The sequence below is a fragment of the Hypomesus nipponensis genome, chromosome 10 (assembly GCF_054491055.1).
Source record: "Hypomesus nipponensis isolate SF chromosome 10, ASM5449105v1, whole genome shotgun sequence".
Lineage (NCBI taxonomy): Eukaryota > Metazoa > Chordata > Actinopteri > Osmeriformes > Osmeridae > Hypomesus > Hypomesus nipponensis.
The window spans coordinates 5,532,242-5,548,701 of NC_140370.1; the positions used below are offsets into that span (position 1 = coordinate 5,532,242).

Genomic DNA, 16,460 nt, shown 5'->3' on the forward strand with positions numbered 1-16,460 from the left:
CTCTCTCTCTCTCTCTCTCTCTCTCTCTCTCTCTCTCTCTCTCTCTCTCTCTCTCTGTATGTCTCTCTCTCTCTGTATGTCTCTCTCTCTCTCTCTCTGTCTGTATGTCTCTTTCTGTCTCCCTCTACCTCTTTATCTATCTCTCTCCCTCTCTTCTCTGCTTGCTCTTACTGTAACGTCAGGTTTCTTCAGTTCGGTCCTGTTGAGAAACCCCCTCCATGTAATGCCTCTCACTATAGCTTGTCATCGGCGGTGTCTTGTATATAAAACCTGATTGCTGTGGTCAGTCCTATCACACAAATCATGTTAACCCTCCCTTCCCCCTTTCTACCCTTAGAATAACTGGCCTGTGATGATGATGATGTCATCTCAGTTCTCTGCTCACGTTCTCTTTGAGTGTACTGGAGTTCTGGTGTCTTCTAATGTTTGTGGACAGGTAACAAAGTTGTCAAAAAAAGTTAAATAAATGTGAAACTTATGCAACACTTTCTTGTGTCGTGTGTTTGTGTGTGGATTTTGGCTTTGTGCGTTGTTGACTTTCACTTAGTGGGTTTGTAGATCTGATATTTTACAGCAGCTAAAAGGTATAACAGTGTTCAAATGACTTGTTTTGCTTAGGGTATGGGATTCCCAGCCCATATCGTGTATCTTATGTTGCTTCTGAAACTTCTCAACTTAGGTCAGATTTTCTATCTCTAAAGATATCCCTGTGCACCCTGACAGGTGACCCCTCTGAGCAGGCCAGTGTTTCTGGGTTGGTGTGGCCGAGAGGTCCGCACCTGTGAGGGCTTCCATTATTGATCATGCTCTCAGCACAGGTTGGCCATTTAGACTAATCCTTTAATAACACAGAGATAAACCCTGTGCTTATTATTTGACACAATGGGGAAGAAAGGAAGGGTAGGGAGCACCGTCTGTTTACTGCACAGATGAAGTTACACACCCGATTGAGAGATCGGGGTCTTTGTGATTTGTAACTAGTTTGGAAAGACAGCCTGTTGTGTGTGTAATGAATATTTCACTGTGTGTGTGTGTGTTCCTTCTTCTGTGTGTGCGCACTCATGTCTGTTCACATGCGGGCACACCTGTGTGTGTGTACTGTGTGTGTGTGTGTACACGCCCACTTCAATACAGGCGTTCACCACATTCCCATTCTGAAAAGGATGTTCTGATCGATTTGAACTTAAAACTCGCGTCAGACGTCTGACTAGTTTTGGACTCCTTCGCTCCAGGAACAAAACAACCCCTCCCCAGGCTCCCATCCCTACACAGCCAAGTCTCTCATTCATCAGCCTGGCTGAATGGCAAACTGTCAAGCTTCCTCTGAATGCCCACGCAATCATGCATGCAGTATTTCTGCCCTTCTTTGTATCATGTTAATGCCAACTCATAGTCCTGGTTTTCTTCCCATCCTCATGGCCATAGGTCTACTTCCGGTTACTGGACATCCAATCCCCCCCCTTAAATTATTGACACTAAGAAGGCCCCCCTCTCTGAGGGGTTTGGTACATTGGGTGCTGTTCCCTAGACTTCTTGTCCATTGGCTGGGAGGCTGGAGAGGGTGTCAAACAACTACTGGTGTGTTTCTCCAACCACAAGCCAGTTTGCATTACTGCTGGGAATAGTTGAAGGTAAGTACACTTAACCTATCTTGAGATGACGAGAATTGCTTGCAGATATGAATCAGTTGAGTTTTCTTCACGCTGTCAACCATCTGATCATTCTGGTGGTGTTGACCCTCAGTTGATAAAACAGGTTACATGTTGATGAACCACTAAATCAGACTGCACCATTCTTACTCTTCTGATTGTTTAAACACAATATTATCAGAATGTTCTCCTACTGATGGCAAGTAACTTTAACAATAATACTGCACACATCAAAAACATTTGAACTTTATGCCTACAAATGCATATGATGAGCATTTCACTGTGTAACATTCACATGGTGTCTGTGTTTTGTGAAACGTTTCTTGTGTATTGTTTAGTTCAAGGACACATCTGGTAGTCACTTAGCCCATTGACTTTGGGTGGCAAAGCCCAGCATAAGGAACTATGTAGCATTTAGGCTAATGAATAGCATCAAGCCCATTACAAATCCTGTGAATCACTTGGCTACTTGAACCAGGCTATCAAGTTTCTGAACTCTTACACACTGCGTCTTTCGTGCACCCCATGGGGGCTACGCTACGCTCACCTGTCTGGGCTCCCGTTTCACCCCTCGCATTTACCACAGTCCTTTTGAGCTTGTGTGGGTATGTTTGTGTGCTGTACTGTACGTGTGAGTCTACCGCAGGTGTGTGTATGAGCATGTTATGTCGGTGTGGGTCGATGTGTGTGACTATGTGTGTGTGTGTTCTGCACCCCAGGGGTCTTGGTCCTTTAGAAGATTGCTTTGGGGCCTCTTATGGAGTTGATGTTGGGTCATGTCCTGTGGTTCTATTTCTGTCCAGGCGGGGGTTCGTCCCATGCTGCTCCTCGTTGTTGTCGTCGTTGCTATGTGTTGACTTCATGGTGGCAAGAGATGCTGATTGTTTACAAGAAGATTTAATATTTTCATTCAACCTTCATCCCAACTGACTTTGATTTTCTCCATCTACATAGAAAGCCATTTGAACTCAGAAACCGTTGTTTGGATAAGGACCCTCTGTTTGGATGACCAGCATGGAGAACAGCAAGGTGGCCAACCCTGAAGTCAGGGACAGACCATGACCTTCAAATAAAATAATGTTCACAACAGGCTGGTTCACAACAGGATTGTTCACAACAATGTCATTTATTCACTTTCTTAACAGTTTATTTTGAACCTCAGACTTGAGCTGTTGAGCGGCCTGTCTTAACACACAACAGGACTCAGGGATGAATCCAACCTTCTTATTTGCATGCATGTCTGCAGTTTTGCTCGGTAGTGACACAGACCTATTCCTCACCCTTGGCCCTGTGTGTGTCCCCAGCAGCCGGTGAAGGAGGTGCCCCCCCAGCCTCGCCACCCAACCCCACCCCCTGCAGCCTCACCTCTGCCCTCCACCTCCACCGCCACTATGAGGCACGCCACCGGCTCAATGCAGCATGTGCAGGTGGCCTCCTCTGGTACGTCGGCGCCTACTAAGTTAGCATCTTATAAAGTGGCTTTCAGTTTGTTAACATCTGGTAAGCGCATTAGCATTCAAATGTAAGTCAGAGTCTGAATGAGTAAGTCTCTTAGACCAGTGGTTCTCAACCCTGGTCCTCAGGGACCCCCCTGTCCTGCATGTTTTAGATGTTTCCCTGCTCCAACACACCTGATTCAAATCAATGCGTCATTATTTAGCTCTGTAGAAGCCTCGTAACGAACATGCATTTGAATCAGGTGTGTTGGAGCAGGGAAACATCTAAAACGTGCAGGAAAGGGGGTCCCTGAGGACCAGGGTTGAGAACCACTGTCTTAGACTGTTAGGGATGTACCAAGTAGCGAGGTCAGGATGGGCTGTGTTGTGTTTTGTAGTGGTGACATCCTTCAACCTGCTGAAGCCTCCGGACAGGGACCACAGCTTGTTCTCTCAGATGAAGTCCATCAAGTCTCTGAGACAGGCCGGCATCACCGCTGTCTTCACTGGACAAACGGTAGGCTGGCAGATACCCGACAGTTGACAGTTTAGTTAGTGTTTCTTCAACAATGCTAATCCATTGGTGTCACAGAAATACGTTCTCAGTACACTACAACTGGATGATAATAGTATGCTATTACAAGTATCTAGAGGGGTATGGTATGCCAATCTTTAACCCCATGCGGACAGAGGGGGGAGCACGAGGCTGAGCTGATAGAGCTGCCCTTGGAGGAGGTCATCCTGGCGGACATCGACTCTCTGGTGCCCACCCACGACGAGAGCGGCCGGCCAATCGCTGAGTGGAAGAGGCAGGTGATGGTGCGCCAGCTGCAGGCCAGGCTCCAGGAGGAGCAGGAGGAGGAGGAGAGGATACAGGTAGGCACAGTACACATACAGCTACACAATCCCAATCCCACACACACTCCGTCACACACGCACTCATGCATACACACACACACACAGAAGGGCCGATGACGCCTGCCCAAAACTCCATCCCCGTGGATCTTGTTTTGACGCTCGTCTCATCACTCACCACCAGGAAGGCGCTAACGGCCATGCGGAGGTGGAGGGTTGGAAGTTCTCCCCGACCCACAACGCCATCCTGAGCCCCTTCGGCGAGCTCCTGACGGAGGCCGACCTGGATTACCTGGAGCGTCAGATGGAGAACGCGTCCATGCAGACGCGCTGCCGGGCCTACGAGCTGGAGCTGGCCCGCCTCGCTGAGGAGCTGAGGGCCATCCTGCCCGACCCCATCGTCAACATCACCGTCAACACCGAGTTCCTCCGGCAGATGGACGCCGAGGGACACCTCCCCTTACCGGTGTGGTGCAGCCGTGTCTCTGGCGTCGTCAGGAACATGTCCTACCTGCTGAGCAGCCTGAGCAGCCGCAGCGAGGCGGAGGAGGAGGGGAAGGGGCCGGATGTGGCGCCGAGGCCCGAGCCAGAGCCGGGGGAGGGTGCCGGCGTGTGCAGGATACCTCACATTGGGATGGCGTCCGCTTTCAGTCACCGTCTGGAGAGTCAGAGCTACAGCAAGGGGAGGAGAGAGACTGTGGAGAGGGAGATCCAGCAGTCCGGGGTGTCGGTCAGGAGCCTGAGGTCCAATTTTGAGGGTCAAATCGGGGAACTGTATCCTTTCGCGGGGTTTCTGAATGCTTCCCAACGCTTGGGTGACAAGGGGAGCCAAGGAGGGGTTAGGAGTGGGAGGGTGGTGGAGTTGGCTGAGGTGGAGAACCAAAGCTCTAACAACACGGGCTGCGAACTGAGCTGCCACGACGCCCCAGCACCTCGGGTGATGGAGACCACCAGCCTCAGGAAGGAGCGTATCGTGGTGTTGTTCCTCAGCCACTGGAAGAAGTCAGCCTACGCCATCACCATGAGAGCCAAGGTCAGACAGGAGGGCGCCGCCAGGGCTGAGGCCCTGACGTCGTCAGCCCAGGCCCCACCCAGGACCAGCTCCATGTTTCACGTTTGCCGCCAAAGAACCGCCGTGGAGAAGATGCTCAACTCATGGAGAAGTTTTAAATCCGGCAACAGGTGCACTCCCACGGTCCCCCCTCACCAGGTCCAGCGGCACACTCACTCTCCCGAACACTTTCTGCCCGAGGTCGACGGGCTTCCTACGACCTACGACAGCTTGACCCTTGACCTCTTCATGCTGGGCTACTTTCACATCCTGGAGCAGGATCTATCTGCGGAGGAGAGGAAGATGCGGCACCTCCTCTGCTTTGAGGTGTTCGACCACGTGGGCAGCTTCCCCTGGGAGACCGTCAGAGACTTCCACAAGGCCGTGGTCCAGGAGATCCAGGCCGGAAACCGCCAGTGGAGCAACGGCTTTGAGGACATCAAGGCACGCTTCTTTGGCAACGCCGCAGTAACACCCAAGTGCCACCTAGGGGGCGCCAGAGAGTGCCCGTGCCTTTTGTCCCAGGACATCAGACTGGTTCCCAAGGTCATAGTTCACACTGCCACTCCAGACGAGGGTGAGGTGCTCAGGTGCAGCAACAGCACAGACTTCTCCTGTTTTAGTAACAACGACATCTGTAAATACATCGATCGCAGCTTCGCCTTCTGGAAAGAGAAGGAAGCTGAGTTGTTTGACTTTGAACAGTAGTTCTGTTCTTTTGATATTTTTGTAATGTCCTGCTATGATTCGTTGATCAAAATGTGCTTAAGTGAACTAAGAGGTCGCATTGAACTGTGAATTGAGTTAGCTGTATGAGTGTGCAATCCTGTGAGAACTAAATTGTCAACTGGTTGAAAGAAGCTGACTATGAATACATGTATTTGTATACATGACAGAATAATATTTTCACCTTTCAACTTTTAAAAAGTTGTTTTACATTTGTTTTGTATTGGTTCTGTGTTTACTTGAGCAACACAACAATACCTAAAGGCATCACAGTGATCATATTTCTACCAACCAGGTCAAGACCAGATTGGACTTTCTCATTGTTCAGTGTCCTCAGAGATGAATTTTGGTATCTTTTGTGATACAAAAATAAACATGGACGTGTTGCACCTTCCTACTGCTGTACAGCTGTAGGGCTCCTGAGGGCCAGGGACAGCCATGCTGAACACCACAGAAACAGCTTAATGTTCACCATCATATCTTTACTGTACTTTCCACACTCTCTTAATTGAGATTGAAGTACCAGATACTTGAGACGATTCAAATCGGTAAGCCAGGTTCTCATTCTCTTAACCTGGCTCATTAGATCGACTCACCAGTGAACTTTGTTGTGAGGGAAGCGATGTCCTTGTACAGGGTGTTCCTCAGCATCAAAGGGTTAGCCGGTAGGATGTGGCCGCCCAGCACACAGGAGCACTCCGGTCCTGCCCTGACACCCCCCACCATCCTACAGGCTCACTGATACTCAGCCAGAGCGCCGAGGTCAGGAGCAGTCATTGTTGTGTCATAGTGGACATTGCACACAGTTGGGATGGAGGAAAAGAAAGTGAAGTCAAGGACACCTGGGTCCTGTAGTGTGAAGGTATGTAGAACTTTTGCACCGCATACTGTCGTTTGAGGAACTGTCGGTTAGACTCTCATGCTGTGTGGATGACCAGTGTTTTGAGGTTGAGTGCTCAAAGAAGTGGGACTTTCTGGTTACCATGATCTGTGTGTAATGGACTAACTGGAACTAATGAGCTACAAAATACTTTGTATTAGGTGCATGTCAGGCATCAAACTCTTTAACCCAGCATTTGAAGGTATCCAAAATAACCTTGTAAAAACATTTGGATTTGAAGCAAGTCGAGCTAATTATTTGTTGAAAATGCAAGAAATTGATTATGGAGAAGAAAGTGTTTTCTTTTTGGGTGAGGTTGGTCTAGGCACACAAAGACCTGAACAAATATTTCAGTTTGGTCTTATGTTTCTTTTGAACGCTGCCTCAAAGTGGAGATCAAAAACTGTTTCCCTCCATTCACCACAGCAGCAGGGCACCCGATATAGACAAAGGCTCTCAGAGAGAAAATAGCTTACGCACACACACACACACACACACACACACACATACATACAGAATGTAAGCTGTAGGTATGGGTGACCAGGAGGATGTACATAACATGGTCTTAAGTATAGTGAAGGTATGATGCACTAAGCCTCACATGGTAAACACAAACAAGTGCTAAACCACTGTCAGCATGTGTGTAACACCACTGGCTAGCCAATGTTCTACTTCCCTTCGGTCTCCCCCCCTCTCCCCCTCCTAGCTCTTTGTGCTGTGTCACAGCATGCTGCAGCTGACCCAGCTGCTGCACAGCGCCTACTTCAAGAGCTGCATCACCACCATCGAGCGCCGCTACGGCTTCAACAGCATGTCTATGGGCACTGTCTCCTCCCTGCACGAGGTAGGCACACAGCGCCCCCCACTGGCCTTCCCTCACATAACATCCAGACACGTTTTTCAATCTCTGCCGTCACTTCACCGGCCCTGGCATGCCTGCTGTCGGTCCTGCAGATGGGGAACATGGTGCTGGTGGTGTTTGTGAGTTACTTTGGCAGCAGAGTCCACCGGCCTCGCTTCATTGGCCTGGGCGGTCTGATTATGTCATGCGCTGCCGCCTCCCTGGCCCTACCTCACTTCCTGTCCAAGCCCTACCAGTACAACTCTGTGTCTGCCTGTAAGTACATTGGATCCCCACAAGAGTAATGCTGCTTTCTCCTTGTCCATGAATCGTCTGGTGTATGTGGAAGCATGTAGAACAGGAGTCTTCTGTGTGTGTCCCGTGTGTGTAGCTGGTGGAGAGTGGGATGTGTGTTTACCACAGGGGAACTCGTCCACCCCCCTAGTGTGCCGGCAGGGGGGTGCAGGTCACCCCTCCGAGGCCAGGACACAGTGGCTGATCCTGGCAGCTGCCCAGGTCATGTTTGGGATCGGCTCGGTCCCCATCCAGCCGTTTGGCATCTCATATGTGGATGACTTTGCTGAGCCAGGAAATTCTGCTCTGTACATAGGTAGAGTACAACCTTCATTTAAACCCACTCCGGGAAGCATTTGTGCTGTATTGTTATGTACTTGTACCTACCAAAAATACCAACATACACCCACCAAATACCACCATTTACTCAGCACTTTTCACCATGCACCACCATAAACCACTATTAACCCACCATACACCCACCATGTGTCATAAAAGGAAGAGATAGCTCATAAACAGTTTTTCCATTGGAGGATGTCTTTGTGTTCCAGCCATCCTATTCTCCATCTCTGTGTTTGGGCCAGCCTTCGGCTACCTGCTGGGCGGCATGATGCTGAGGATCTATGTGGACGTGGACAAGACCGGAGGAGGTGTGTCTCTGTTCAATTCTCTGTTCAACTTCCATCCCTCTTTTTAGGGGATCGTCCGCCCCCTCCTCCACCTGACGCTCTGTCTTCCAATCCCGTTTCTTCTCTTCACTATTTTTTCATCCGTCCATCGTCACAAGTACCCTGTCCCTGTCTGCCCCTCCTCTTTCCCTGGTCCTCTCCCCCATGCCCCCTCCGCAGACAGTCCCCTGGACCTGGACCCCTCCGACCCTCGCTGGGTGGGGGCCTGGTGGATGGGCCTACTGGTCTCCTCTGGCTGTCTGGCTCTGGCCTCTATCCCCTACTTCTTCTTTCCCCGCGTTGAGGTCCAGTCTAAAGTAGGTGGCCATTGTTTTTCGCCTCACACCAAGTTTGTAAGAGCAACCTTATAACCATAGATTACGTATGAGCAGGCACGCAAGACTGAGAGAGACTCTCTGAAAGACGAACCGAAGAAGTCAGCAGAGACCTCATTGGTTGACTTTTTGAAGAGTAAGTTTAATGTTTAAATTGGATAAAGAACAGTGTGTTTGAATTCTGCATGAACTGATACCCAAAAGTGTGAACATGTTCAAAATATGCTATGGTATTACCCCTTTGTGTGTTTATAAACAGTAGAGTAGCCATTCAATGTGTGTCCATGTGGATGTGTGCATATGTGTGTGTACGCGTTTATGTGTGTGCACATATGTGTGTGTGTGTCAGGGTTCCCACGGCTCCTCCTGAGGATGCTGCTGCGCCCCGTCTACATGCTGCTGGTCTTGTCCCAGTGCTGTTTCTCCTCCTCCATCGCCGGCCTCGCCACCTTCCTCAGCAAGTTCCTGGAACACCAGTACGGCACCACCCCAGCCTCCAGCAGCCTCCTTATCGGTCAGGACCCACACACACACACGCACGCCCGTGCGCTCACAGACACACAGACACGCATACAAACACGCTCAAACATCTATACACACACAAACACACACAAATACCCACACTGACAACCTCCACGCACACACTTTCACTGAACTTGCACTGTTTTTCCATGACTATACATCCTCCTATCATCTTCCACTTATTACCAGCCCTCTGGTTTTTCACAGGGGCCATCAACCTGCCCACGGCCGCAGTCGGGCTTCTGCTGGGTGGGGTGGTGATGAAGCGTGCACGCCCCTCCGTGCGGACCCTCCCCTGGCTGTGTCTGCTCCCCCTCACCCTATCTGGCCTGCTCTGTGGGCCTCTCTTCTTCATGGGCTGTTCCACTCAGAGAGTGGCGGGGGTCAACGCAGAATACGGCCACACGCAGGACAGCTGGACCAATAGGTGCGCCGGAGCCTGTCGTCCTCGTGCAGATGTGCCGCCACGTCGACACGTCCGGGCAACAGTTCCCGTAGCATGGCAGCACAAAACCTCTGAGCTCTCAATAATTCACGCTCCCCATGCTGTCTCTCTGCCGTGTCCTTTATATAGAACACCTACGTGGCTCAGCGGTATCTCAGCATGGCTGGTTTTAGGGAAAACATTCTCTGTCCTTCATTGGCTGATGGTTGAACGTTGCTTAGATACTTTGCAACTTGATTTGCATCCTCAAATCAGCTGCAGGCGCACCATGTTCTTTTTTGTTTGAGGCGTCGTCGTTCTGTTGTTCTGTCGTCAGTGATGCATAGTCATAGCCTCGCCTTAAAAAATAGATGTTGCTTTCCAGGTCACTTTCTTTGTGCAACTCCAACTGCTCCTGTCCAAGTAACGTCTTCAACCCTGTGTGTGGTGAGGACAGCACAGAGTTCATCTCTCCCTGCCATGCTGGCTGCACCAATGTCACCTTGGACCCACAGAACCATCACAGAGTCCAGGTAGAGCCATCTTAACACACACCGTTCCTGTGTCCATATATGACACGTTCTAAAGGAAAGTCTGCTCTAAACCTTTCTCGTAGTCAACCTTATGATATCATAATTCCATATTGAACGAGCGTGCAGGATGAGCTCCTAGGGTAAGATGGCATGCTTCCTGCCCGCAGGTCTACACCATGTGCAGCTGTGTGCCAGCTGCTGGGGCTGGCTTGGGCAGTGCTCACCCTGGCTCCTGTGTCAAGAGCTGTCCTCACTTCCTCCTGCCTGCTCTGTTACTCATTGCTTTTGCTGGCTTCATTGCCAGTCTCTCCCACAACCCAATCTACATGATGGTGCTCAGGTACTCAGGAAGATGAGGATGAAGGAGGTAGTGATGATGATGAGGGCGGTGATGATGAGGGTGGTGATGATTGATATGGGGTGATGATGATGAGGATGATGATGATGATGATGAGGGTGGTGATGATTGATATGGGGTGATGATGGTGATGGGGGTGATGAAGATAATGATGGTTGTGAGGGGGGTGAAGATGCAGGATGATCACTGGGAGGGCACCGATACAAGGGTGAAAATCATGCTCATTCAGATGTTCGTGTGATTTCCTCCTAAGAACCGTCTCCCAGGAGGAGAAATCCTTTGCCATTGGTGTCCAGTTCTTGCTTATCAGGATGTTAGGTAAGCCAAACAAACCAAGTCGGTTGCTCGAGCATCCTGAGGTCTTTCTGTACATGCATCAGATGGTGGGAGATATTTCAAGGTCTTCACCCATTCACCGTACCTCAATGTTCACCACTTTGATATCAATCACATTTTAAACTCATCTCTCTGCGTGTGCCAGCCTGGCTGCCTGCCCCAGCAATGTTTGGGCTGGCCATTGACTACTCCTGTGTCTGGTGGAGAGAAGAATGTGGCAGAAGAGTGGGTGCCTGTGGGTACTACGACAACGACATCCTTAGGAACAGGTGAGCGTTGGTGACGAAAAGAAGCCATTTCTTTTTCCGTCCCTTCATTTCTCTGAATACATTACATCTCCTTAAACTTTAATGAGTGTTCTCTGTCTTCCTTCTCAGGTACTTTGGGCTGCAGTTGGGCTACAAGGGTATGGGTATTGTGCTGCTTGCCCTGGCAGGCTGGAGAGCCCAGCACACCCCTGGGCTCAGCCTGGAGAAGGAGCCTGAGGCAGCTTGAGACTATGCTATGATCTGCTATGATCTGCTATGACCAGGCCTGGGGGAACACCACATGGGGAAATGATGGACCAAAAAATATTTTAATGTTTTCACTTTTACACAGTATCCTTTTACTTTAATAAATCATTTGTATTATTTCATTGTAAATATTTAATCACAATGAAAATAAACAGTATGTATTTTTTGCATTTTAGAGAATATTAACTTTAAAAAAAAACCTGAATTAAACAATTGTTTGTAGAACATAACTAACAATTCAGAATTAACTATTCAATAAAACAATTTTGAGCTACGCAGCTTGTGTGCAAAAACGCAGTTAATCCTTTGATCGTTTATAAAATGTTACTATGATGCTGAATACGCAATGAAGGTGAGAAAATGAAAAAAAGGTGAGGTCGCGCAGGCGCACAAGCAAATCAAATTGACAGGACGATTCTCAGCTGCATTCCCATCAGAGGAGGATCCCCCCGCACAAACGGATAGTTGAAGAACCGCTGCGTCTAAATACGAAAACCTGTATTGTCATACAATAGAGCTCTATCGCCGTTACCATGTCTGCCGGAGGAGATTTGGGGAACCCTCTGAGGAAATTTAAACTGGTATTTTTAGGAGAGCAGAGTGGTAAGTCGAGTCTTTAATAAGGGCACATTAAGGGTTGGTACTCAGTTGCCGAACATGATATGGCAAATTGAAGGCCATTCCTTCTTCTTAGGTGTTAGTTCTCGCTGGTTCCGCTAATTTGCTGAGTGGCTGTGGCATATTTCACGCCCGTTCGCCCATTCACCGGTTCCTGGCACGATCTGTTTCTGTACAGAATTTGATTAGTCATGGAAAAAAACGCACGCATATGAAGTGGAATCCTTGTCTTGAATTAATATATTTTGTCACATAGGAAAATGTCATTTTTGTCATGGTTCCCTGTATGTGTTGAATATATTTAACTATCCGTAATATAAGCCAAAGCAGACGATTTTGTGAGGGATGTTTTGGGTTTGGACACTGCAGTAGCAGGTAAAAACGTTTTTAAAACGATGTGTACAATATATACCTGTAACATCGATGATTTTTGGCTACCATCAACATTAAAAAGAAAAAAAGAAATAACCATGCTCCTTTTATCTGGGTTTAAGACAGTATAATAAACATCTCCCATGTGCCAGTTCGGGACACACCCAGGTTGGCGATGTCTGTAGAATCCTAACCTCCCTGTCGCCGACTCCGTCATTTGACAGTCCAATATCATAACAGTGGGTAAAAATGTTGTCTGTGACATATCAGTATGTTCTCATATGATAATTCGTTTATTCGGGGAACAACGCCCGTTTACAGTTTGACAGGTTCTCTGGTCTGATCAATAATGATTTACCACTATAAACCTTTCTGGGCAGGCATCAGACATCTGAGGCTACTGCTTGCCCTGTCCTCCCAGCTAATGCTAATGAAAAGGAAGTAGAAAAAAAACAATAGCCTTCTATAGAGTACAAATGTTTGTTACAGATTGTTTTGTGTGTGTCTATGTCTGTGTGAGTATGTGTGAGTAGATGTCCACCATTGTGTTTGTGTAATGGAGTGTGTGCATTAGTGTGTGTACATGGTTTATGTGTGTTTCGGCATGTCTGTCTGCTAGTTAGCAGTCAACCAAGCCTTGTCTGCCTCATCCATACAATAGAATTTTGTAATGTTGCTGTCCGTGGTACTGAAACCAGGCCTGTCATGGCCGCTGCCCAAAGCACTGGCCACAGACCCTCTGAATCACCCACGTCTGTCTGCATAGAGAACCTGACCCAACCTCATTCAGAAACCACCATCTCCTTTTCGCAAGATTCTCAGGTTCACAAAACAATCTCTCTGATTTGGGTGGTAGATTCATAAGCAAGTTGGCACTGGATTCAACCATCGGAGGGATGGGCACAAGGGGGACATTTTAATGCCCGTCCTTTCAGCACCACGGACAGCAGGGTTGTCAAAAGTAACCGTATGGAAACTGATCCAGTAGTCTGAATAGTGATCTGTCCCTGGATGCTTCTAGCTGGTAGGCAGAGAGGGATGCTCTGCTGTCTGACCTTCATATACTGCTCTGTTTTCTTTCAGTGGGGAAAACCTCTCTGATCACCAGATTCATGTATGACAGCTTCGACAACACATATCAGGTCAGCCTTCAGAATACTGTTCCCGTCTCAAATTCCTCCATGACATGTGAAGGCCTGCCACCTGAAGAAGTGTTCTCCAAATGACAAGATTTAATAAGACACGTGTGCGCTTGCTCTCATGTTGTTGTATGTTGTATGTTGGGTAGCTTAATACAATTTTTTTGCCCATTTTTTCCAGGCAACCATTGGGATTGACTTCTTATCAAAGACCATGTACTTGGAGGACCGCACAGTAAGAAACCAGGACCTTACTTAAAACAGCACACAAAGAATAACTTGGTTTGAGTCGGTTTGTCGTTCGAATTGATGATTTGCTGTTCTTTTAAGAACCAACAAAGGCATCTCACCTCGTAACACCTGCATGTGTATTCTGCATTTTCCAATGGGGTCATGTGCTTGTGAAGCTGGGTTGAAGCTGGGTCTGAGCACTGTGGCCCCAGCTCTTAACCTGGCTCTGCATGACTCTAACCCTGGCTGGTGTTCAGGTCAGGCTGCAGCTGTGGGACACGGCTGGGCAGGAGCGCTTCAGGAGCCTCATCCCCAGCTACATCCGAGACTCCACCGTCGCCGTGGTGGTGTACGACATCACGAGTGAGTGATGCGTCTTCCTCTCTGTCTCTCTGTCTGTCTCTGTCTCTCTCTCTGTCTCTCTCTCTGTGTCTCACTCTCTCTCTCCCTCTCTCGGTGTCTCTCTCTCGGTTTCTCTCTCTCACATTTTCTCTTTGTCTCTTTTTCTCTCTATCTCTGGCTTTGCCTCTGGCTCTCTGTCTCTCTATCTTCCTCTCTCTTTTATACACACAAACACCACACACACACACCACACACAGTTACACACAATAGCGTAGGCTCTAGCTAAAGAGGGTGTATTTCTTCTACAGATGTGAACTCTTTCCAGCAGACCTCTAAGTGGATTGATGATGTCAGGACCGAGAGAGGAAGTGATGTGATTATTATGTTAGTGGGCAACAAGACCGATCTGGAGGAGAAGAGGCCAGTATTGATGCTGATACAAGAACATATTTGTTACACTCTGACATCCTTCTGCACCCATGATCTACTGCATGTTGTTTATTGATTGTTTATTTTCAGTGAATATCTGAATTCCCAGTATCTTCTCCAACAGGCAAATCACCATTGAAGAAGGAGAACAGAGAGCCAAAGAACTGAATGTCATGTTTATTGAGACCAGTGCCAAGACAGGCTGCAATGTCAAACAGGTGATACCCTCAGTAATATGTCTTTTCTGCAACAGGATGTTCAGTTTCCGGATCTCACATTCCGAATGTGGTTCTCTCTCTCTCTCTCTCTCTCTCTCTCTCTCTCTCTCTCTCTCTCTCTCTCTCTCTCTCTCTCTCTCGCTCTCTCTCGCTCTCTTTCTCTCTATGTCTTTCTCTCTTTCTGCCTCTCTATTCCCCCCCCCTCTCTCTCTAGCTCTTTCGTCGTGTTGCAGCAGCCTTACCTGGGATGGAGAGCTTGGATGATGCTAACCCTGAAGGCAGTATCCTTTGTAACCGAGTGACTCATCACTGTGCACTGCAAGGCTACCAATACCAGAGAACAAAGCTTTTCTCACAGTGGGAGCTGCCTCTTTACACACAAGAGTGGCATTTAGCAACAATATATGTGTGGGTCATATTGCCGCCTAGTGGCTTTATAGCTGTATAGCACCCTTGCATGCATCACAGACGGGTGTGGGTGTTGTCTGTTTATTGACTCCATTTGTACTGTCTGCTAGTTTCACAATGTCCATCTAATCGAATTTATCCTTAATTGGACACTTTCCAGTGATTGACATCAAGCTGGACAAACCAGCTGAACCCACTGTCCCTGAGGGCGGGTGCTCGTGTTAATGCTACGCTGGCGGACAGCTACCCTCACATCATAGGCTTGTTGTGTTGCTTCCTACTGGTTAGCTTCCAGTTGACTTTTCTGATTGGATATGGGCCATGTGTATCTGATTGGACAAATCAAGTGTTATATTTCAGTCTTCAGTTGTAAAATATTGTATACTTTGTCAATATGTAAGTGCGGGGAAAACACAAACGATCAAAAAAATTGTTTTAGAAAATGAAAAAGGGAGAAAAATTTAACGAAACTGAATTCTTTTCGCCGTTATGTTTTGTATTTTTTATATATAAAAAGGGAAAGCACCAAAAATGATGCCTAACCATGAAAGGAGAATAGTGGGGCTGTCCATTCCAAGATGGCTGACCATGTCTGAATGTCTGCAGCACGCATGCACGCTGATCTCAGGCCTGTCTTCCGGGTCTCTCCCTGGAGCAGGTCAACTATCTTAGAATGTTTTATAGCATCTAGAATCTCATGACATACGTATCTCATTTGATATTCCCACCAGAGTCAACTGATGATAGATTCACCATAAACATTAGCTGTGAAGATGTGGCACTCTATGAGTAACTTTTATAGAACAACTGTACTGTGGTAAAAAAAAGAAAAGAGAAAAAGACGAAGCAAGAAATTGTATTTCACAACCCCTATGCCCTTCCTATCCCAGTAAAACACATATAAGATCCACTGTAATGCACTGCACTGTATATAATAATGTAATATGTATGTCGTCCCTCTGTAGAAGTGGTCCTTGTTCACCAGTATAAATAATGTAATAATGTTTCATGATTAATAAATTAAAGATTAAAGGGCTTCACTCTCCTAACCATTGACACTCACAAAGTAGCGAGCAGTCTACTCTGTCCAATGTATGCAGTCTTTGTGTTTCAAACGACTTCCTTGTCATCCTGGTCCATCTAGACAACACCACAAGTGAATCAGTTTGTGGTAATGGTGAAATGACTTGTCAAAACAGTCTGTCCAAATTGTACTAACATTGTTAGGGATCCTGTTGCAGACAAACTGGTTAGTTTAGGATGTAACTGAACTGGAAAGC

At 47.7% G+C, this 16,460-nt stretch overlaps 2 protein-coding genes across 2 annotated transcripts; both read left to right on the forward strand.

Annotated features, from left to right (window-relative positions):
- Positions 1-2,663: 2,663 nt before the first annotated feature.
- LOC146270974 (solute carrier organic anion transporter family member 2A1-like) lies at positions 2,664-11,689 on the forward strand. The gene is made up of 18 exons (XM_084707555.1): positions 2,664-2,693; positions 2,954-3,089; positions 3,484-3,602; positions 3,776-3,961; positions 4,125-4,698; positions 7,305-7,441; positions 7,552-7,714; positions 7,830-8,048; positions 8,284-8,382; positions 8,581-8,705; positions 8,793-8,871; positions 9,085-9,249; positions 9,465-9,684; positions 10,067-10,214; positions 10,382-10,554; positions 10,826-10,890; positions 11,054-11,177; positions 11,286-11,689. The coding sequence occupies exons 1-18, from the start codon at positions 2,664-2,666 to the stop codon at positions 11,401-11,403; spliced, it is 2,880 nt and encodes a 959-aa protein (XP_084563681.1). The 3' UTR covers positions 11,404-11,689.
- Positions 11,690-11,857: 168 nt separating this feature from the next.
- Positions 11,858-16,221, forward strand: rab6bb (RAB6B, member RAS oncogene family b). Its single transcript, XM_084707220.1, has 8 exons — positions 11,858-12,026; positions 13,497-13,555; positions 13,734-13,787; positions 14,041-14,146; positions 14,434-14,545; positions 14,679-14,772; positions 14,987-15,053; positions 15,341-16,221. Exons 1-8 carry the CDS (start codon positions 11,957-11,959, stop codon positions 15,403-15,405), a joined length of 627 nt encoding a protein of 208 aa, XP_084563346.1. The 5' UTR covers positions 11,858-11,956; the 3' UTR covers positions 15,406-16,221.
- The last annotated feature ends 239 nt before the right edge of the window (positions 16,222-16,460 follow it).